A 23,631-nucleotide genomic window follows, 5' to 3' on the forward strand; every position below is an offset into this window, starting at 1 on the left:
ATGTTAGATATGACTTGTAATTTCATGAGTAACTTATTCTGCTTCATTTACTCATTCATTGAATCCTCTTTCCTTTACTGAAATCTGCTTTTCAGTTTCTTGTAATGAAAGAGTTCTAAAGTCATTAAAGATTTTTGGGGGCCAAATCCAATCATTTCAGTCCAAGCTGTATTAACCACTGACTAGACTTTTCTTCCCTAAACTTGGTCTTCATTGGCTCTGTGTCCCACTCTTCTGTATCTCTTCTTATAGCTCTCATTACTTCCCTTGACTCAATTCTTCCTCTCAACTTTTGACTTTGATATCCCTTATAGTTCAGCCTTTCTCTGTTATATCCATCTTTTTGGTGAATGCACAGGCAAAAACAGAGTTTCTATTATTGTATATGGATATTTACCAAGTACATTTTCCTAAACACCCTCTTCCCTCATCATCTACGTGGCATTCCCACTAATGACAGCAATTTAAGAAGTAAAAATAAAACTAATTGTTTTTCCCCGTGACTAGCATCACTTTTTAACCGTCTAGCCATTATAAAAGCAAAAACTCAAGTACAAACTCATTACTTTAAAAATTGTTTATGAAATTTTTCTCTTTCTCATCAATTCCTCTGAACAAAATGATTTTCTTACAATTAATTTCTATTATGTACTAAAATGTTATCCATTGTTCAGGTATCTACATCAACGTAAGTAATCTTCAAAATTCTATATCTGGATTTCTGTAGTAGCCTTTACAAGTTTCTCTCGATTCTAGTCTTTACCTATTTCAAATCATCCTACAAGCCACTCAAATTTGTCTTCATTAAATATAATTTCATTCATCAATTCCCCATTCATGAACCTTATTCTTTCCTCTCACATAAAAATAGATTCTTCTGCTGATTTTCTCCAGCCCAATTCCTGGTAAAACTGACTCTTCAAGTGATTCGACTTATGGACAACTGACGGATTATTCTTTATTCATTTCCCTTAACCCTCTTTGTGATTTTATTATTGTGATTAAGGATAAGACATTTTGTGATTGATATTGTGGCATTCTGAATGTGTATATTTTGCCTGTTATAGTGCTGGCCTTAGCCGAATTCCTTCTCTAATATTTTCCTAAGACAGAAATAACACACTTATATGCACACACATATATTTTACTCAAGAATTTTCCACTGTTGAGTGAAATTGAGTTGTTGAATAGTTTAATCCATTACTTGTCTATTAATGAAAAGTAAGAAAAGATAAGTTAATTAATCTTAATAGAGTACCAATCATTGCAAGAATCACGTTCCAACCACTAGCTTAAATAGATGGTGGGTGGAGGATATTTTAAATACACAAATGGCAATCTCATAGACGTTTAAGAGAGGATGCATAGTTTATTTCTGTGTCCTGGGGTAATACATATGGAAAATCAAGTACTGGAATGACTATGCCTTTCATGGGATCAAAGTTTTTCTGGCTTTTCATTTCTACTGCATTCTATCTGAAGAATGACTTCCTTTGCTTACTTCTATGAATGAACATAAAACAAAATGCCATCCCAGCCTCAACTTTGATTTTTCATTTTAAGTTCTCACCATATACCTATAACCTCTATCTCAAAAATGTAAATAAAAAGATTCTTTAATTGTTCTAGCCAAGCCTATGGATTCATTTCCCCTTGGCTCAGTCCTTTCTGACCAGAGAGAGGGACATTTTCACAACAGCACTGGCTGCTTATGCACAAATCCCTCAAAAAATTTTGCAGAGGTTGGGTGCAAAGCAATTTTAAAGAGAAAAATATGGAATAGGAAGATTAGCACATATCTACTTGGATCTCTCCTTCCAGACTAATGGTACAAAAACTAACAATTGCTCATCTTAAAATTTACTTATTTTCCAAATATCTTGCTCAATATCATGCACAAAACTAACACTTACTAAAAGTTTGTTAAGAATTACTTATGTATTCCATATGCACATACAAACACATATACAGTAATACCTCACATATCAAACTTTATTGAGTGGAGTCAAAATGCTTTTAATATGTGCAATTTATAAATATAAGCTACAGATAACTGAAGTTCGCACTTACATATGAAATCTCCTCCTTGTAAAATATTTAGTGAGCTTTCAAAATTGTATTCCTTACATAGGATTCCTTCAATATACATTAAATAGTTTCTTAATGACTCATTATAGGCTAGTGTAAACAAATTAAATCACGAATTATGGAATTAGATAGACACATTCAAATTCTAAATTCTGTTACTAATGTTCTGAGAGGTTTCAGTCAAATTACTTAATATTCTTGAAACTCTCATTCATAAAACTGGGATTTTTTTCTTCAGGTTAAATAAGGATAAAATAAATAATATGGATAAAAATGCCTGGTACAGTGATTGACACATAATACGTGGGAAATAAATATATTTTTATATCTTAGAGTGATGGGTCAAATCTAATAAAATAATATATAATAGGAGTTCATGTAAGGTTTTGAAATTTGGACCAAAACAACCCAACTGCACAAGTGTGGTAAAAAAGGAGTTATGTTTTTGCAGCAGAGAAAATTGCCAAGGGGTTTTACTTAATAGTAATTGCAATATAAATCAATACTGGTTTGAGACTGCCAAGAAAGCTAATATAACCTTTGTCTGTATTGAAGGAAGATGAAGGAGGCAGTCTTTTCCTGTTCTGCTGTAACTCACGACCATATCCAAAAGACATGTATGTGCATGTATGTAAACTGGAGGGTCTTCAGATAGGAGCAGAATGTTGATTAGACTCAAATCACACCATCTATAGATCAGTTAAAGGAATGGAGGATATATTAGTTGAAGCAGAAAAGATTCAAGTAGAACATTATCGTTTCCAAGTATCTGAACTATTCTCATGTGGAAGAGAAATTAGACTTATATATTATTTATTTAAAAAAAAAGAGGAACTAGGATCAGGGAGCTGAAGCCAGAATAGATTTGGCTCAAGATAATAAGGGACTTTCTAAATAGCTGTCAAAAAATAGAATAAGTTGATTTGGACAGTAATTCTTCCCCATAACTAGCAACGTGGAAGCATGGACTTGTTGACAGTTGGGTAGAATGATTTATATGGATCCAAACATTGATTGGTTGCAACCCTGTAATTTTAGAACTTTCCCATCTTAAAATCTATGGATTGAATTTTCACAGAGTATCACATGACCTAAAAATTTGGGCTAAATATTAGCTAAACTAAACCTATGCAGCATTGATAACACAACCAAAAGCAATTTATATCTACCTTTTCAGATTGCAATAAAAGTATTTCTTATATCTTGTATTTTTAGGGATTGATTCTAAATACTAACAAACATTATTAAGCTTATGTATGTAAAAAATATTATCCTTAGAAGTAGATACCAAGGGATGTTGCAAACTTATTACAAAAGTGCTGCCATTAATTAAAATATTCCTGGATACTTTCCACTGAAACCTCAAAATTCAATTTGCCAGCCAGTTTCCTTACTGCATAGTCCAAAAATAATCTTGCTTTTTTTTTTCGTCACTCCATAGCACAATGATCTTTGATTCTTCATTTTGCCACCTACTAGCTATGAGACCTAAATAGCATAGCCTGAGTCATCTTTCCTCATATGTAAACTTTGGAATCCCTCATGTATCTTTCAAGGTCATAAAGATTAAAACAGATCATATACAAAAAGCCTAGACAATAGTACTGACTTTGTCAGTGCTAATTCTTTCTCCTAACCCATCAGTTATCCCAGAAGACTTCTTTAGTGATAAATCTGATGTTGAATGAAACCACTCTAGGTTGTTGACTAGGTGAATGAATGGATAGTGGGTGTTGTCTTCTATGGTATGAAAAAGAAATGCAAGCACTTATCAAATGGAACTGGCTTGCATCAGATTTCTAGATGGCTGAGTGCAGATTGTAAATTATTAATCATTAAATCATAATTCAATAAATGCATTTCTGCGGGGAATTTATATAATATAGTTCAGGCACTATGCTTTCCGGTGAGTGATCTTAATACAGTGCTAAAGACTGAAAAATATAGAAAGATTAATAGTTAATCTGTCCATTAGAATGCCTTTCTAAAAAATCGAATAGCTAAAGTAAGTTTTTGGCAAGAATAGTATCAAAGTCAAAGTCATACTCTAACAAGTTCCAGTTATACTAATATTTTATATTGTTGATTAAAGTCCAAGCCATTTCTCTTGGACATAAGTTGAAAGTAGCAGAACCAGCATCAGTATGGGGAAAAGAGGTGCATTTTTATAGGAAAAATATTTTCTTTAAAACAAATTTCAAGCATTTGAGCACAAGCTGCCAATATTTATCATAATTATGGCAATTATAATTATGGGCACACTTACTGAGTGACTATCATTTGCAAGGCACTGGACTAGATGTTTCTAATTCTATTATCTCATATTCTCACATATCATCCTTGTGATCACCATTTTACAAACCAGGAAACAGATTGCTGAGTTTCATGACTTCTCCATCATTGTATACCTAGTTAAGTGGTGAAGATAAATGCTAACCAGGTTTGTCTAAATTTGAGTTCCTTTAAACTACACCACAAAAGTGCTTACAAGTTTTAAATTTTCTACAACTGTAAACAACTGATACCTCAGCATGGCTACTTTAGAGATATTCAAAAACCAATGGGCTTCCTGGGAAAAGTTATCCGCCAGTTTGCATCACTGAGTAGCTGACACGTTGATGTCAGGTGGGACTGTCTGGAAAATTTCTTTATATCAATGTTGTCAAAGTCAAATATCTTGTAAAATTGAAGGTGAGCAAGCATAGTGGACATTAATTCGGAATGGAGGAAGTGCTGCCTAGCACAGTGATCCTCTATATAGATTCAGGGAATTTGTTATTGTATGAATCATGGTGGGATAACTCCTGCAACAGCAGTGGAAAGGACCAGATAATTCAGATAATGACTTTTCCAGGATCTCATGGATCTAAGAAGTGACCACACAACCTTGGCCAAGCCAATCAAATGCATTAGCTCAAGATTTCCAATTTGGATTTAATGACACAAAATAAGAGGGGCAGTGGCGAATCCATTTTTGCAAGGGAAGCAGAAGCTTCTGCAACAACTTTCAACAGTTTGGGGAGTGATGGTAGCAACAGAGCCAGTAACAGTGTCCAGTGCTATATTTTTGGTGGTTTGAGGAGATATTATTGACATCTGCTGGAGTAATTCTGCCGTGTGATATTGGCTGTGATCTTGGCTGCGACTTAGTTCTCTCTCCTCCTATTTTTTTCTGTAGATGCCCAGATTTAGGATTATTAAGAGATGAATTTTATCACATGGTTTCATTTCTCTCAGGTTGATTTGTTACCGTCATTAAGCATAATTTGAAGCATTATTATGATATAGAATCTACGTAAAAAATTAGTAGTTTATTTCAAATCAGAGTGGAAAGATAGAAGCTATTCAATAATGGATACAAGGAAGTTTATGGAAAATGCTTGTTTTTTCAGTATTTTCACCATTAGGGTGAGCATTCTTTTTCTGTCCATCATTTTAAATCAAATTTAGGCCCCATTTTCCATAAAGTCTTTGAAGTGCGAGAGAGAGTGCAAATAGATTTGGTTTTACTTTTCCTTTTCAGGCATTTTGAAGTTTGGGCATTCTCTGCCTTCTAGTTATGCTGATGGTGTGGGTTTTGTGTGGTTTCAATAGTTTTCTTTTTGTACTGTAATGTTTGTAGAGCATATGTGGGAGGTTCAGAATTGGGCAGCTCTTGTTATCCTTGGCTCCATACACTTTCTGTATCCAAATAAATTTTAGATAGCTCAATGACATACGCAAAATAAAATTAAAATTAAAGAAACAATAAAACTTATAAAGGAAAGCATAAGTGAATTTATTTATCATAATTTAAAATGAAAGTCCTAGTTTAATGAAGCATATTCCTGGCTAGGAGGTCAGAAAATAAGCATTCATAAACATTTTTGGTAGTATAAACTGGTACAACTATTCTAGATGGAAATCTGGCATTAGTTCTCTAAATTAAAATGTGTATCTCTTACCCTAGCAATTTGAGCAACAAGAACTTACCCCATGGGTACACGTCAAAACAATTTATATACACAAGTTTGTTCAGAGCAGTATTTTCATAGCTAAGAATAGAAGCAGTCAACACGTATCTCAGGTGCAGCCGCTGAAAAAATATATATGGCATGTACTTACAAGGAACGGCTGTTAATTTTTTATGCTTCTGTAATCCTATGGCCTTTTAAAAGTATATGCATGTAGAATGATTTTAAAATAGAAATAAGTGTTAGCTAGGAAATGATGTGCTTCTCAATATCTTTATAAATTAAGAAAACACCTAGTACTTGATTCCTAACCTTGTACACAGATCACGGGTTCTGACAGTGACGTCTATAAGATCTGGATTGTATGACTGACTGTTATACCATATAGAGAATATGGAATATGGGAGAAGTGCCAGTTTAAAGATTAGAGGAGGGAAAGATAATGTTTTGTATTTTTCAGGTTTGAGGTGCATCTGAAATAACCAAGAGTAAAAATTCAGAAATTAATTGGAAATATGGATCTGGAGCTTAATAAAGATAATTAAACTCTATATGTATGTGTATATATTTTATATATACAGAAAGGTATGTGTATATATGAGTGTGTGCGTATATATATGTATATACATATTGTACATGGTTATATAGTTATATGGATATATAAATGGCTGAAACCAAGGGAGTGCAGAAGATCATGTGTATTTGCAAAATGTGTGAAATTCTTTATAGAATGATTTCAAAGACAGTCCACTGAAAGACGGCCCACCTATCATTTAGCATTGGTGATAAAAAAATAGTTTAGAAAGCAAGAAATTTTATATATAACTACTAATAGATGGTTTAAATCACATAGGTCAAATATTAATAAGGCATACTATAGGCAAAATATTGAAAGCACTTAAAGAAAAATACTATATTATATATTAGGGAACAACGATAAGAATGATCACTGGCTTCTCATTGCAAAAAAACCCAGAAACCAGAAGACAGTGTAACAATGTCTTTAAAGTGTTGAAAGAAACAAAACAATGTTAAGCTAGAATTCCACATACAGCAAAAGTATACTTCAAGAATGCAGAGAAAATTAAGCTATTTTCAGACGGAAATTTAGATCTTAAAGAAGTAATGAAAGGAAAGAGAAATGATAAACATGTGGGAAAATGTAAAAATCACATAAAGCAAAATTACCAAAAAACTGGAAGAAGTTCAGGTGCCCATCAAGAAAAGAGATAGAAAAGTAAAAACTGTGGTATATTTATACAATAGAAGACAATTCAGCAATAAAAATGAATGAACTACTGATACACATAAAAATGACCGAGTCCAAAAACCTTATGCTGAGTGAAAGAAGCCTTACACGAAACATTACCAACTATCCGATCTACTTTAAATGAAGTGCTTGCTAGAACAGACAAAACTAATCTCTAGCAGCAGAGCAGGAATTGACTGGGAGGGATCATGGAACGTTCTGAACCCCTGGTAGGGGTTTGGATCACACAACTGTGTCCATTTATGAAAACAGATTGGTACCCATATGGTTTGTGCGTGTTACTTTGTTTTACCTTTAAAAAGCACAAAAACAAAACTGAACTCTAGTTAACTATATGCATTATGAAGTGTTTATGGATGAGGCTTACTGGTGTGTGCAACTTCTTTTGAAAGGCATCAAAAAATAAGAAAAAAATGATGGATGGTTTGAAGAATGCAAAGAGATGTGATAAAGTAAATATTATAAAATGACAATTGAAGGCTCTAGGCGTTGAGTGTATGAGTGTTCATTGTACAGTTCTGTCAACTTTTCTATAATTTGAAATATGTTATAATAAATATTTGACAAAGAGTTTGGTTTTGGAGCTAGACTGTCTGGATTCAAATCCAAGCTTTTGCACTTCCTACAGGTGATGCTGAGCAAGGCACTTACTCTCTCTACACCTCACTTTCTTCAACTATAAAATGGGAATGATAAGAGCACTTATCTCATAGAGTAATATGAGCATTGAGTGAGTTAATATATAGAAAGCCCCTAGAACAGTGTCTGCCAGCTACTACACACTCAAGAAATGCTAGCTGTTACTATGTTTAATCCTTTAAAACATGGTATTATTATGTTTAGCCATCTTTTTAATTGAGATTACTGCCTTATTTCTCAGAATTTACAAAGAGAATATGCAGGATATAATTTAATTTCTCACTGATAAATCAAAGTAATAATATCCAACTACAACAATCAACTGCAAGACTGTGACATCCTTAAATAATTTTTTAAGCTCAGAGTTCTGTTTTTTACATTTTGTTCTGTTTTATTTATTTGTATCTCTTTTATCACCAGACTTTTGGATTTTATTCTTGCTGTTTTTAAGTTGCTTGCTTCTATCTGCTTCCTCTTCTAAAAATTGTGTCTAACTTCCTCTTCTAAAAATGGCTAGGTGTAAACGCCATAACAAAAGGCCATGAGCAGCAGCCCAAGATCTCCAATGGAAAAAAAAAATCCACCATACTATGAAAGCTTTGGCTCTTCGTAAACCTTCTCCCTCCTCCCTCTCCCCAAGTCCCATTATTTTCTTATCCTGAGATAGACTTTGAAGGGTTGAGATCGATGAATGATGACTCCTGGATAAATAAGGCAGAATATACCATTCTTTAGATTCCCAGATTCCAGTCAGGGTTGGAAGACGCTGATGATATTTCTTTTTATTATAAGTATAATTCAAAATATGTCACAATTATTACTTGACGACTTAAAGCCCCAATACGGTAGAACTATTTCCGGATGGGAGGACTGATTGAAAGGCAGCTGCGTGGACAGATCTAACATCAGATAGAAAACAGCCAGGCGCGCCTATGAGCATACAAGCTCTAGTCTCCAAAAGTGGCTCAGGCTTCGCTCTATTTACTACATAGCTAATTTATATTCCTGGATTCTGCTTTTCTTGCATCTCTTTAGTCTAAGTGCGGCTATCACTTTCTATATTCCAACTCTTTTTCTTGCTCCTGAGTTTATTTTACTCTTTTTTTTTAAGATTTTATTTTTCTTTTTTCTCCAAAAAGCCCCCCGGTATACAGTTGTGTATTTTTAGTTGTAGGTCCTTCTAGTTGTGGCATGTGGGACGCTGCCTCAGCATGGCTTGATGAGCGGTGCCATGTCCGCACCCAGGATTCGAACTGGTGAAACCCTGGGCTGCCGAAGCAGAGCTCACGAACTTACCACTCAGCCATGGCGCCGGCCCCCTGTTTTACTCTCTCCTGACTTAAATGACTTTTGATTTATGGCTCTTGTCTTTCCATTCTCTGCAATTGTGTTCTGTCCAGAGTTTAGCCAATTTTGGCTAAGGTTCCTCAATATATGTCCCTGACATAGGGTTGACTTAATCTGAGTCCCAGTTCTGGGCTGTCTGGTGGCTTCAGATTATCTGATTGGTCAACTCTGTTCTTCCTTAGTTCCCTTGTCCTAACCACTTCACACACCTAGGAACACATTATTGGAATTGATATCTGGCAGAAAGAGTTGGAAACAAGTAAGACTCTCCAAAATACATATATATTCATATGTACTTATTTTTATTTATACTTCTATATTTTAACATTTAATTCTGGATATATTTTAAAAAGTGCGCTACAAGTATTTTTCTTAAAAGATCATTCCTGCAGTTTGAATGGCATTTTGGTAATGAGTTTAACCACAGTGTTTACTTTGGGCATTCATCTATTTAGCAATTATTTCTGGAACATAAACTTATGAAGTGCCAAGCACTGTGCCAGGCAGCAGTGCTGGAAATGTTAATAAAATATAGTCACTGAATTTAAGGACAATAGGAGACAGATTTGTAAACAAATAAGAACCAAGACATCTTGGCCCTTTCTGAAAATTATTGTTTCAAGAGCAACAGAGACTGAACTTAAAATCATCTCCAATACTGGTGAACCTGGATTCTACAGAGTGTTTGTCAAATTTTTCAATAACCTGAAAACATTAATGTCTCTCTTCTTAAGGAGAGAGAGCAGTCTAGAACATTAAGCTTCAGAATGACACAGTCAATATATGCAATAGGATTAGAAGTTCACAACCAGTGTCAGATAGCAAAGTCTCCCTATCTGCCTCTGATTGCAAATTTATGAAGAACAACGAACAGAAGGAAAGCTGAGTGGCAGCTGAAACACGAGGAAGGGATGCAGGTCATTGAGGACAGGAACCCCATGAGGGTCACCTGCCTCACTAAAAAATGCCATTATGACAGTGATAAAGCCAACAGAAAGTGACGTTGCCAGGAACACAAAAGTAAAACTGATTCTGCCTTAAATATTCCTACTAGACCTTCTAAGCCAACAAAGGACTTGGTTCCCTACCAGTGAATCTGGGAAAGTGGTCTCACCCAACATTCTAAACCACTCAGTGTCCTCAATTTCTCCAGATGTTCTCAAAACTTCTACTGCTTTGTGAAGTTGGCCTCTAGAATTTCTGAATTACCCCTTGTTACTCCAACAAAATGAGCAAATTGTAAAGGATCCAAGATCTTCCTAGACTTGTATTTCTGGTGAACCCAGTCTGTCAGATCCTTGACCAAAAATTGCTGGCTAGTGGCCAAGTTAGGGCTCAACAAGTGAAAGAAAAGTACCCTTGCCCCTTCCCAGGGGAATGCAAGCGGGCTCTGTCAGGCAACCAGACTCTGTAACTTGCCTTCAATTGTGACGTCCCTGATGCAACTGGCTCCCCTGAGAAGCAAGACCTGATCTCAATATATGTTTAAAAACATCCTGAACTGATACTCTCCCTGGAGCTCTCAGGGACCATTCACAACCACCTGACCGCCCTGAGCATCCTCTTAACCAGCAGTGAGACTGTTGGATTTCCTTGGACCCTTCACTGTTGCCCAGCCTCTGAGCAGCAGAACTAAGCTCAAAGATCCACAAACCAATCCCTAAATCTGTGACCAGCTGACAGAGTGCTGGACCAGTTATCATATTAGGCCAGCTCTAAACCTGTAGCACCTAGTCTGACTCTGGGTTAGCTTGAGCTGGGCACAAGAGCTTCAATAGTGTACCAGACTCTAGGTGGCTGACCAGATATGACAGTGTTAAATGTGCAGTTCATGAATCCTGGGCTTCTGAGACGATAGAGAAGGTGAGAGGATGGTGGCTTCTGATCAACAACCTGGTACTGAGAGCTGCAGGGAAAGAAAATCCTCTCAGTGCAGCTGATTGGAATTATACCAGCTCTTGACTGCATATTAGGACTCTCCTGGTGCTAATATTGAAAATCTAGGAGCCAGCAGCCCAACCCAGACAGATAATTTTCAGAGTATCTTGAGCCCCTTGAGATGAACCTAATGCAGCCTGCCAGACAGAAAGATTCTTTTGGCTGATAGCCAAGCTTCATCCAACCACCTCTATAAAGCAAGTAGAGAAACCATTATATTTTCTTTGGTTGCTTTTTTTTTTTTTTAAGATTGGCACCTGGGCTAACAACTGCTGCTAATCTTTTTTTTTTTTTTCTGTTTTATCTCCCCAAACCCCCCTGTATATAGTTGTATATCTTAGTTGCAGGTCCTTCTAGTTGTGGGATGTGGGACGCCGCCTCAACGTGGCCTGATGAGCAGTGCCATGCCAGCGCCCAGGATCTGAACCCTGGGCCGCTGCAGCGGAGTGCATGAACTTAACCACTCGGCCACGGAGCCGGCCCCTCTTTGGTTGCTTTTTTCTTGTCCGATATGCTTAGTATGAGAGATGAAGCATATACTGGAATGGCTGAGGCAATATCTGCTTTAGAACATCACTTCTCCAGAAGATCCACATTCTTTTCACCTCTTCGGGCACCCTCTCTCTCTCAGCTCCAGAATTTTCCTCATTCTCTGGGTGCCTGTTTGGCAATGACCTTACAGATGTTGCCATTCTGCCACAGAGGCCCTGGTGCAAAACAGCTCTAAAGTTTGAAATCAAAGAAACGCAACTGGGACATGCACCTTATCCTGTTGCTCCCAGTTCCCTCCAAGACAATGAATCTATCTTTTTCCTTCCACTATTTCCTCTTATTTCCAACCCATCCAATATCCTATAAGTAGTATGAGTAGAAGTCACAGGTTCTGAGGACAGTTTGAGTTTATGCTTGTTGTTGAGAACTAATTATTAATAGCATTCTCTTTCCTTTTTCAAAAGCATCCTGCATTGGATGACATAGCCACCCAATCAGTCAGCCAATGCTTGGCCTCTCTGTAGCCTAGCTCCCAGGGAAGAGGTTGTGTGGACAGTATTCTGTATCAGCAACTGCAGCTGCATCTTCTTAGTGATAATGAGGGGCAGGGAAGAAACAGGATGTCAGAAGTCAATGTTTTTCCTCTCTCCTTTTCCCACTCTGTATTGCTTCCCTTGTCCCTCAGTTTGATTCCCAGAGCAGAGCCTGCCAATAATGCAGTCAGGCTGTGGAGACAGATTTTGCACACATAGGAGCCTCCTCACTTTCTTTCTTTCTCTTTTGGTGAGGAAGATTGGCCCTGAGCTAACATCTGTAGCCAATCTTCCTCTTCTTGCTTGAGGAAGAGTGGTCCTGAGCTAATGCCCATGCCAATCTTCCTTTTCTTGCTTGAGGAAGAGTTGTCCTGAGCTAACATCCGTGCCAATCTGCCTCTATTTTGTATGTGGGATGCCATCTCAGAATGGCTTGATGATCGGTGTGTAGGTCTGTGCTCAGGCTCCGAACCCGTGAACCCGGGGTCACCGAAGTGGAGTGCACAAACTTAACCACTATGCCACCAAGCTGGCTCTAGCCTCCCCACTTTCATTTTTTCCCACCTTAGGGAACTGAAACTACAGCATCTAAACAATCAACTTCTCTGCTTTCTGGGAAGCTGGAGTCGATCCTAGGCATGAGAATCAGATGATAGATTTATTTGCCAAAGAGAATTTTGAAATGTTCTACTCTGTATCAGATAATATATATTTATTTGTTCTCCTAATGAGTTTACCAAAATATTCAGGGTAGCTTAAAAGACTGCAGATCATAGAGCAAGACAATATCAATTAAGAAAAATGAAGCAAAAAAATATAGGAAAGTGGATCCATAGAATAAGGATATTATCTCAAATGTCAATTTCACTCTGACATGGAATAGGAAATAAGGGGTAAAATGACTTCTCAGTTTCTAAGCTATTTTGAAACAATTATACTGTCTATCATACACGGACAATGCATCAAGCCTATTGCACCAATCATATTCAGATAAAACAAACAAGAAAAGTAGTGATGGTAATGACAAGACTGGTAAACAAGTTAACTTGGGACTAGAAGGTGCTGCACGCATAGGTGAAGGAGGAAGAGTTAACATGATCATTAAACGGAATCCATGTTGTTGAGAATGTAGGACCCACACCTGCTTTAGTGAAAGGACCAATTTAGACTGACATTTTTGTTTACCGGGGTCCCTTGACTGCACTTCATGGATACATTACGGCTTAAGTTCGTCTTTCCCATATTCTGCGATGACTCACAGCTGAATTCTCTGATGCAGAGCCTTTTCCCCTAGAGCTCTCTGACTATCATCTTTTTTCCTCCAGGGTTTACAACTCAAATATTAGCTGCATTGCTTTTTTTCTTATCAAGGATATGAAAATATAGTCATTATCTTTCAGGAAGCAGAAGGCTATTAGCAAAGATGACTGAAACTCATGAAATTCTGAGAGATATGGATAAGAGTAAAACAGTCAATAATTTTAATAGTAAAGCTCTAAAGACATAATTCAGATTCTTCTTAATGGATGCCACTTTTGGCAGGCCGGGATATGGAAGCAATGGGAGCCCTCACATAATTCAATTGAGAGTGTAAATAAGCACATTTTTTTTCTGAAGAACTGCTTGGCAATAGTTCCTAAAATAAAGTTGCACGTACTCTTTGACCCAGCAATTAAACTGCCCTACGAATATTTTTGCTGAAGTTTGAGAAGTCATGTTTGCAAAGATGTTAATCACAACATATTTTCAGTTTCAAAGACTGGAAACAATCAGTGTCCACCATACGTACCATAAATTCCAGTATGTTGCTATTATGGAACACTACTTACTAATAATGAGGAAGGAGACAGAGATGTCTGTGTTCATGTGGAAAGATTCAAAAAATAAATTATTTAGTGAAAAATGTAATGGTGAGAATGGCTTGCATTGTTTACCTTTCAATAAAATGTTTTGTAAGCATTATATACATAACGCTATATATGCCAGCGCATGCATAATGATTCCCCTGTGGAAGGAAGTAAACTGCTACATTTATGGCGAGGGACTGAAGAGGAGTCAGGCGATTCTGTCGCTTTCTGGTTAATATTTCTATGCTACTTGACCATAATTTACCATGTACATGTATTACTAAAATCTAGAAATGGAAGCTTTATACACTGAAGTCTTGGGAATGAAGGACATATCAACCAGAATGACACCAATCCACCTGGAATTTTGCAGCTGTCTGTTCCCCTTGACTTCAGCCTACTTGGCTTTCTGCTTTTGGATGATTTTCCCACTTGAGCTGCTCGCCTCCTGTTCAGCTTTGGTTATCTGACTCCTACTCTTTTACTTCTCCCTGGCATACAGTTATCTCGCCTGGCTTAACTGACTTCTTCTCCTTTGTCCCTCTATCTGAATTCTGCCTGTAGCTGTGTTCTGCTCTCAGGTCAGCCTATTTGGGCTTCAATATAGCCACTTAATTTTGGACTCAACTCCCTCACTCTGACAATTTCAGACACCACATTCCTAGTATGGCATCTTGCAGAGGAAAAATGTAAATAAGTAACTTTCTCAAAAACATAAATATGCATTGTCGTTTTGTTTTGATTATATTTCTTAAAATTTTAATCCAGGCCTTCTTCTGGATTCAAAAACTAGAAACACAGCCTTGTAAATAAATGAGCACCAGCAAAAATTCAAAGGGACAGGTACTATCTCTTCTCTTTTGAGAACCGAACTCCTTCCCAAATCTGGTAAACTTGGATTCTGGGGCTGGTTCATCAAAGTAATCAGGAGCTCTGGTCTTTGCAAGTATCTTCTTTCCAGGGAAGAGGGGTGCAGGTCACACACATTCAGAGAGGTACCACTTAAACTGAGGAGAAGAAATCTGGACAAAAATGTCATATGACAAAGCCTTAGCACCTGGCCTCAAATTCATTTACAAGAATGAGCCCAAGGAAAGCCCAGGGGATGTCTGAACACCTTGAGGGGATGCAGGACAGTATGTCTCTGTGGGAGTGGAGTCTCACCAGGGTGACCCACTATGGCTGGTTAGGCAATGATGGCAGGGAAGGGTTCCAGAAAACTGAAGGAAAGCTGCCTCAGTTTTAAGTATGCCCACTTGAGCTTCTCTATGGCAACCTCAAGGTTCACTAGCAGGGTCCCTTGTTTCTATGGATATAAGAACAACTTCGAAGCTATGCCTGTCCAGCTCACCAAAACAAGGATGTTGGGGAAAGGCCAGAATCTTTCCAGAACTAACTGTTCTTGTCAGCCTAGTCAGTCAGACCCCTGACCAGAAGAATCTGGCCAGAAGCCATTTAAGAGCTCAAGAGGGAGGAATGTATTCTTGCCCCTGCTACAGAAATACAAAGGCGAGCTTGTTATGCACGAAACTTCTATACTCATCAGCAATTGTGAGACCTTTGGCCCATGGTTTTATATGCCACTGGATCCGTGGAACACAAAATTTTTAAAGAATTCCAGAGCTGGCACATTCACTGGAACCCTGGAGGTCTCTTAGAACTGGCTATTTACCTCTGCTCCTGAGCACTCTTTAAGAGTTGGTCTGCTTTTCCAGGATCTACACCCACCCCGCAAAACTACTCTAGCTTTTCAAATGTGGAACCAACACATAGATACCCAATCCCTTCTCACATTGGAGAGCAACTAGAGAGGAGCCTTGAAACATATTAGGGCGAGACTAGATATGGACCTGAGCCAAAGTTATAGCCTGTGACCAGGTGCTTATACCGTGCAGCCTCTGTAAGAATTCAGAGAATGAGAGGCTGGTGGACTGGGAGACTCATTCTGACCTGTAAAGCAGAAGGAAAGGAATATTCTACTCAACACCATATATTCAACCAGGGATTATGGCCTCTGAATCGGCATCCTCTGATGTTCTAGTTTAAAACGAAACGTGTTGCCCTAATCTCAGACTTTAAAAATCAGAATTTCCCTGGGTGGGGGCCTAGCTTCAGCATCTTTGTCAAGCTCTTGTTTGATGCTGATGCAGTCAGTCTGGCACCTGGCTGCTGCCACAATCAAAGCTGTCCACAGAGCAGGTTATCCTCAGCCAACAACAGGCCCAGTCCATCCAGTCACAAATACTGTGTATAGAATTAGAATATCTGTTTGCCGGACAAATGGGGCTCCCCCGCCAGCGTGGAGTATAACCAGAATAAGCCTGGTTTATAAATAGCAGCGATTGAACAAATACATGGAAATCATAATTCCAGGTGAGCCAAGAGATAGGGACCAGCTAAAAAACATCCCTTGAAGCCTTCGGATGAGAACTTTCTCTTCAGCCTTAAAAGTTCCATCTTTTTTTTTAAAGATTGGCACCTGGGCTAACAACTGTTGCCAAACTTCTTTTTTTTTCCTTCTTCCCCCCCAAAGCCCCTCAGTACATAGTTGTATATTATAGTTGTAGGTCCTTCTGGTTGTGCTATGTGGGATGCCGCCTCAGCATGGCCTGAGAAGCGATGCCATGTCTGCACCCAGGATCTGAATTGGCAAAACCCTGGGCTGCCAACATGGAGCGTGCGAACCTAACCACTCAGGCACCAGGCCAGCCCTAAAAGCTGCATCTTTTAGTGTTGCAGAGGTGAGACCTTGCTTGTCTGGTCTAGGTTAGCCCACGCTAAAAGAAGAAAAGGAGACCAACTCAGGGAAAAATGAGATCTGTCTGTCCAAGTTGGTGTCATAGGACAGTGGGTGACTGTGCATTGCTAACAGCTAGTCAGGGTGGGCAGGGTTTACAGATGTCCTCTCACAACTGTTGAATCCTGATACTGGTTAGCAGGAATAATGGAACCAGACTTCCAGAAATCAAGAATATCTCTTTTATGCTAATGCTCCCATGATAAGCTTTCAAGAAAGAGTCTTTGGTGGTAGGTATAGGGTTGTGGTTCAGTCTCTGACTCTCCCAGCTGTGGCACAGATCCTGTCGGAATGAGATCTAGGGCTGGGGCGTATTAGGGTTCTTCTTCCCTAAGTGAAGGATAGAGCAAAATCCTGTTATTTCCATTTCCAGGGTGCTTTAGATCTGTATTCATCCTACCTGGACAAAATTAGTGGGAGCATACAGCACTACCCTCCCGGAGCCTCTCACAAGAGGCTAGAGACAGAATGCCCAGTTCCGAAGTGCCTGGCTCTACCTCCCGCTCTCCAGGGGAGACTGATATGTGGCAGCAGGTCCTGGGGCCTGCCCATGATATCTGGGATCCATTGGTCTCTTTTCTTGAGCCTGCGTCCAATTTCAGGTTTTTCTCCTATTGTTTTAAATACATCAATGGGAAAGAAGGAGCTCACAGTACCTCTCGCCCAGTGCTGGATTTTAATGAATCCCAGCAGTCAAGAGTAGAGTATTTATGCCTAAATTTTGATTTCTCCTTTATTAATTAATGGACCAAATAAATTCAGCAATATCCAATATATTTGATGGTTCCAGCCCAAGGAAGTAAGACCACATACCTAAAACAAAATTCAAAGCTAAAAAGAGAAAGAGGGTAAAGCATATTTTGAGAATATTCAAAGGTCTTTAAATATAAATGGTTAGCCAAAGCACACAATTTTTCAAGGATGGAGGCTCACAGGTTAGAATATACTTTAAACTGTACAGGTGGCAAGAGATCATGATCTGGACTTGAATTTCACCTCCTCTAGTGCATTCTAGCAAGGGCTGTCAAAGTCCTTTTATTCTTATATTGAACTAGACTTAAAATAAGAATTAGAATAGTGAAGTGGATAAAAACACAGAATAATTCCTTATACAAGCAACAGTTACACACGATATTACCTTCACAAAACTCTTCATGTAATCTCCGTCCTTTAGTCCTTACCAGGATACGTAACTTTTTGATGTGTCATTTACAAATAAGAAAAATAAAGCTTCATCAAAAGTTAAATAACTTGCTTCATTTTCACAGAAATGGGAATCAAGTTGTATCATTCTAATCCCAAAATCTTCTCCATTGGACTTCCAGCTCATCATTGATGAGCCAGGTAACCTCATCAAATTACTCCTTATGGGCCTTGCAGCTGGATTATAAAAACTTTAATTAGGGCTGGTCATAGCAGATATCATGCCCAGGACTGTTTATTACAGGGCCCAGCTTCCTTCTATTTTGCCATAAACTACTCTCCTGAATAATAGCCAGGAAGAAAAATATCCACAAAAAGACCACCCAAACTCGTCCACATTTCAAGAGATTTTTCTGGCCAATATCCAACTTGACTCCATCATTTTCATTAATGAAGGGAGCTCATCAGTGCGTCATTCCACATGTATTCATCATTTAGCTTACTTCAAGAGAGCTCCTAAGTAACGGAAGCAACATATAACCAGAGTCACAATGAACACATCACCACGTCTGAAAGAAAACCTCCAGAAGGTATGCACTTTACAGAGCTAAACAATGCAAAACAAACACAAAAACAAAAAACTTCTTGATCCAAACAATCCCAAGTGTCCATACATTTAAACTGGGCACACCATTGCCCATCACATCTATGCCTCTAATTTCATACCGTTGATTCATACATGAAAAGCACCAATTTTCAAACCACTAAGTTAACTTAGAATAAAAGACAGGATTCCTTAGAAGAAATATACTCCACCCTCCATGAGCTTTTATTCCTTTCTAGTCTATCATTGTGTCATGTAACCTAACAGTCATTGCCATATAGGATTTCTAGAAATTTTACACTAACAGGGCATTTAGGTTTCAGAAGCTTACCTGGTGGGATGAGAAAACTGACCACGCGTACAGTGCAGAGCACACATCCACAAACCACTGCAGCTCTTGAAGCAGCTCTCTTAATTCAGGTCTAGAATCTTAACCTCCTGCTGGAGACCCTAAGGGTGCATATGGAGTGGGGCCAGCGAGGGTGGGTGGGAAAGGCTGGCAGCAGATGGTGCCTATCACCATCCTGGGCTGGGCACACGGCAAGAAAAAGGCACTTACTTGCGACCATGTAACGGGTCTCCACCAGCACCTGAGGGAACTCTGAGAAGCTGGGCTCCCTAGAGCCCCTTTCTCCTCCTGGGCTTCTCTTTCTTCCCGGATCTCTCTGGCTTCCTGAGCTCTGGTTGCTTAGGAGGTGTCGCTAGGCTGGCGTCTGCCCTCACCAACTGATGCCACCCAGGCCACGACAGCGCGCCAGTAAACAGGTCCCACTGAATTGCCAGCTGGAAACTAAGTCTCTGGGGCGGCCTCCCAGCTACTGACCCAGAGACCCCTCCTGCCCAGATGCGCAGTGGAGTCGAGCCGCCGCTGGGAAGCTGGTTTTGTGCCCTTCCCACTCCTCCTTCCACTCTCCCAGCCACGCCACCTTCTCCCCCGCCCTCATGCCCGGCCCAGTGCGCGTCTCGAGCATCCAGACCAGGCGTGGGCGGGGTGATGTTGACAGAGACCTGCAGCCCCGGCTGCAGCCGCAGGAACAGCAGCTGCTGCGGAGCCTCCTCCACCAGCTGCCTGGAAAGGGAGGGGGCGAGAGGAGCAGAATGGTGAGGAGGGGGAGCCGGGAGAGGACTGCGAGGGCCTGAAGGAAGGGAGAGAAGGCGGGGAAGGGCAGGCTGGGAACAGGAGGTAGGAGAGGAGGAGAGGAACGCAGCAAACTCAGGTGTTTACCTCCAGTTGCTTTCTCTCTCCCCTGTCCTAGCTGCCCCAGTGGAGCTTGTCAGGGCCAATCGTCAGCCTGCAGCGTTCAAACCTGGACACTGCTGTAGCGGGGTATGTGTATGCACGTGTTGGTAGGTGTGCAGCTGTTTAGGAAAGAATGGGTTGGAGCAACTATAATCTTCTCACTCTAGATTTCTTTCCTACTCTGGCGATTTGAGACACAACGGAGAGAGGAAAAATTATGCATATTTTGGCAAACTGGTGCAACAGCGTAGTTTGGGGGTGAAGGGAAGAAGTGGTAGACTTTTTTCCCAAAGGGGGTTTGGAAAATTTTGCTGTACCATAGACTATTCATTTTATAACCCTATCTTGTTTAAGAATGGTGAAGTTTCCTTAAAATAAGATTCTTACCACACACCAAGAAAAGATAAAAATGAGGAAAAGGGAAAAGAAATCATGTATATTTATAAGAGGCTCAAATTTTATGTTCCAAGGCATAGGACAGAGGAGTAAAAGTGGAACTAAGCTAACATTGGTTCTGTGCAAACCATGTCAAGAACAGCATGTTTCATCCAGGATTCACAGAAAAACATGTATTTTGTTTGTTTGTTACACATTTGTTATGAAAAATTTCAAACATATAGAAAAATACAAAGAAAGTATAATAGACTTCTATGTACTCATCACACAGCCCCAACATGTAGCAGCTCAATTGTCAACACGCAGCCAAGCTTGTTTTATCTATACTCGCCCTCCCATCTTGGATTAATTTAAAAGTAGACATCATATCATTTTCTCCAAAAATATATCACCATATGTCTCTGAATGATGACTTAAAAAAAAAAACCCAATACCATTATCATATGTAAAAATTAACAATAATTACTTTATAGCATCAAACATCCACTTGACTTCTTTTTAATAGACAATGTATGGATTACCAGCTTCTCTTCCCCACATTTTGTGATGACAATACAAATGAATTTTCTAGTGCATAGAACTTTTTCTTGGAGCAATCCAATTTATGCTTCCCTTCTCACCCAGTAAAATTCTAGGAATCTTTCAGTACGTTCAAACATAATATAAACTTGAAAAACTTAATGACAAATATTTTAAAGCTTAAAGAAGATACTTGATTGACATAAACTGCTTTGTTTAATGTGTAATGAACAGGCAACTAATCCCAAAATGTTGTGCAAACCAATAATAGAAACAAGACGCAAATAGAAAGGGAAACCAACGATATTGGCTTTGTCTTCTGAGTTGGACAACCATTTTTTGTTGTTGTTTTGGAACAAATATTTTGCCATTATTGTTAGATAACTTTACTAAGTTGATCTGACAAATGTGGGCAATTATCATGCTCCTAATAATGAGCTGAGAAGATCCTCTGAGTTGCTCAGAAGGGGGAAGTATGTGTGGTGGGAAGTTCAGTTGCTGTTCGTTTTTCACACTTCTGCATTAAGAACCTTATAATCCCGTATTCTAAGCCGTGTTTCCTAAATATGTATTCAGAAGGTGCAAGCTCTAAATCCACATGTTCTGCCTTGTTCTATCACACTACACTCGAGCCTGATAGTCCCTTGAGGAAATTATTTCTCTTGCAGCCTGCTTAAATGGGGACTGTTTCTTCTAACCTCAAGGATGTCACTGTCAGGAGTTGGGATGGGCCTGGGGTTTTTATTCTCACTCAACATAGCCAGATCCAGGGTTGGTAAAACCTTAAACAATTCTCCCAAAATACAAAGAAATCAAAACCCTTCCTTTGAAGATATGTTCTCTAGCTGTCTCATCCTTTTTTTCTTCTAGTCCAGTGTTCATCTTCTGAGTTTATGGATATTCTGATTTATTAAGGATTTAATTTCTGATTGACAGTCTTCCCTTTTGTTCAGACTCTTACTATTATTCTTATCAACTTTCTCATCCATTTGGATGCCAACAATCTTTTGGATGAAACAGCCAATGGCCTCGCTTCTCATTTCTTCCCTTACAGATGATCTTTTTCTCCACTGCACCTCAGCTGTTAATTTCTACACTCACACTTTAAAGCTTGTCATAGCCAGCAACTGGTTTGTTTTTCTCCTTAACACTCATCTGGCATGCTAAATATCAATTGCTTATTTTCTGTCTTGTTCCACCAGACTGCATGCTGCATGACAATAGGGACTTGTTTATCCCCTGCTGTAAGGTAGTGGTTAGAACAGAGAATGTAATATAGTAGACACCCAGCAAATTTCCTAAAGGAATGAACACCAGTCATGCCCCAATCCAGTATGTGCTTCCCAGAAGAATGTGGTGATTCACCATAGAAATAGATCATAGAGCACATGTAGTAAGAAGAACATGAGAATTGTTTGCTGATCTGCTTGCATTCTGCTAAATCTCTGGTACTTAAATACTTTAATGTTTCTGTAATATATAGGTATGAAAATTTCCTATAGCTGCAGAATTTTGATACAAAGCACGGGCCTGCCTGAGAAGAAATGGTAAAAACAAGGAAGTCCGACTTTGTCTATGGGGAATGCCAAAGCACTCAGAGAAATAAAGCATTCAGCATCAAAGAGATACTTCCCTTTCCCTTATTCTAGTACAATAAGGAATAAACTTTGATTTGGAAGTATTGTCAAAATCCAGGTCTAGATTTTTTTAGGATGACTATAATATAAATTATATTGTAGAAACATATCTCTCTGAATCATTTGAATTTTATGATTCTAAGACTTCATATTTTGTTTAGCAAATGCCAGTTAACTTTCCATCAATCATCTGTAAAATCACAGGCAAATACCTGTACTCCTTTTTGTCGTAGTCTGTTAAGGATGCTGTTGAAGTTGGGTACCTGAGGGTTACTGAAAATATTCAATGAGAGCGTGATTACTCTTCAACCGTCTTCCCAAAACAGACCCAGATGAAAACAAGTTAATCTTATTAATTTGCTCTTTTCTTGTTTGACCTGAGGGGTGACTCAAGGGTCACAAGGATTTATGAGCTTGTTTTACAGAAGAAAAAGAATGCCTTTAAGGAAGTTACCACCACCAGATAACCAGCCCCAGCTGCTGCTGCTCCTCAGAAGTCTGGTTGCCCAAGGGCTTATCTGGAGTGAAAGGAATATGGGTTTCCCCTTTGTTTCTCAGAAACTCCTCCTCCCAAGCTCCTTAGCTCTATAAAACCCCCCTATTTTCTTCTTTTCTTTTTTTTTGAGGAAGATTAGCCCTGAGCTACTAGTGCCAATCTTCCTCTTTTTGCTGAGGAAGACTGGCCCTGAGCTAACATCTATGCCCATCTTCCTCTATTTTATACATGGGACGCCTACCACAGCATGGCGTTTGCCAAGCAGTGCCATGTCCGCACCCAGGATCTGAACCGGCAAACCCTGGGCCGGCGAGAAGCAGAACTTTCGCACTTAACCGATGCACCACGAAGCTGGCCCCTATTTTCTTATTTTGTTAAGGTGGATTTGAGAGAATCTATCCTCCTGCCTTCTTGTTTTGGCCAATTCAAATAAAACTTTCTCCTTCTCCAAGCACAGTGTCTCAGTGATCAGCTTATTGCACATTGAGTACATGAACTTGAGTATCACTTAACAGTGTTAACGTATCACTATAACAAAATACAACAACTTGGTGGTTCATAAACAACAAAGATTTATTTTTCACAGTTTTGGAGGCTGAAAGTCTGAGATCAGGGTGCCAGCATAGTCAGGTTCTGGTGAGAGCCCTCTTCTGGGTTGCAGACTGTAAGTTTCTCTTTGTATCCTCATATGG

General features: G+C 39.0%; 1 protein-coding gene across 2 annotated transcripts in view; it reads right to left on the minus strand.

Moving 5' to 3' along the window:
• Positions 1 to 19,593, minus strand: part of SCN7A (sodium voltage-gated channel alpha subunit 7) — an 87,339-nt gene extending 67,746 nt beyond the window's left edge. Inside the window, exon 1 of one of the 2 annotated variants that reach the window (XM_044768768.2) lies at positions 19,211 to 19,593. In XM_044768768.2, coding sequence (XP_044624703.2) covers positions 19,211 to 19,220 — 10 coding nt within the window. In that variant the 5' untranslated portion in view covers positions 19,221 to 19,593. Of the gene's footprint in view, positions 1 to 18,982; positions 19,114 to 19,210 lie in introns of those variants that run through there. The other variant, XM_070508043.1, reaches the window with a different exon arrangement.
• Positions 19,594 to 23,631: the final 4,038 nt, after the last annotated feature.

Source organism: Equus asinus, chromosome 4, assembly GCF_041296235.1.
Source record: "Equus asinus isolate D_3611 breed Donkey chromosome 4, EquAss-T2T_v2, whole genome shotgun sequence".
In the NCBI taxonomy this organism is placed as follows: Eukaryota; Metazoa; Chordata; class Mammalia; order Perissodactyla; family Equidae; genus Equus; species Equus asinus.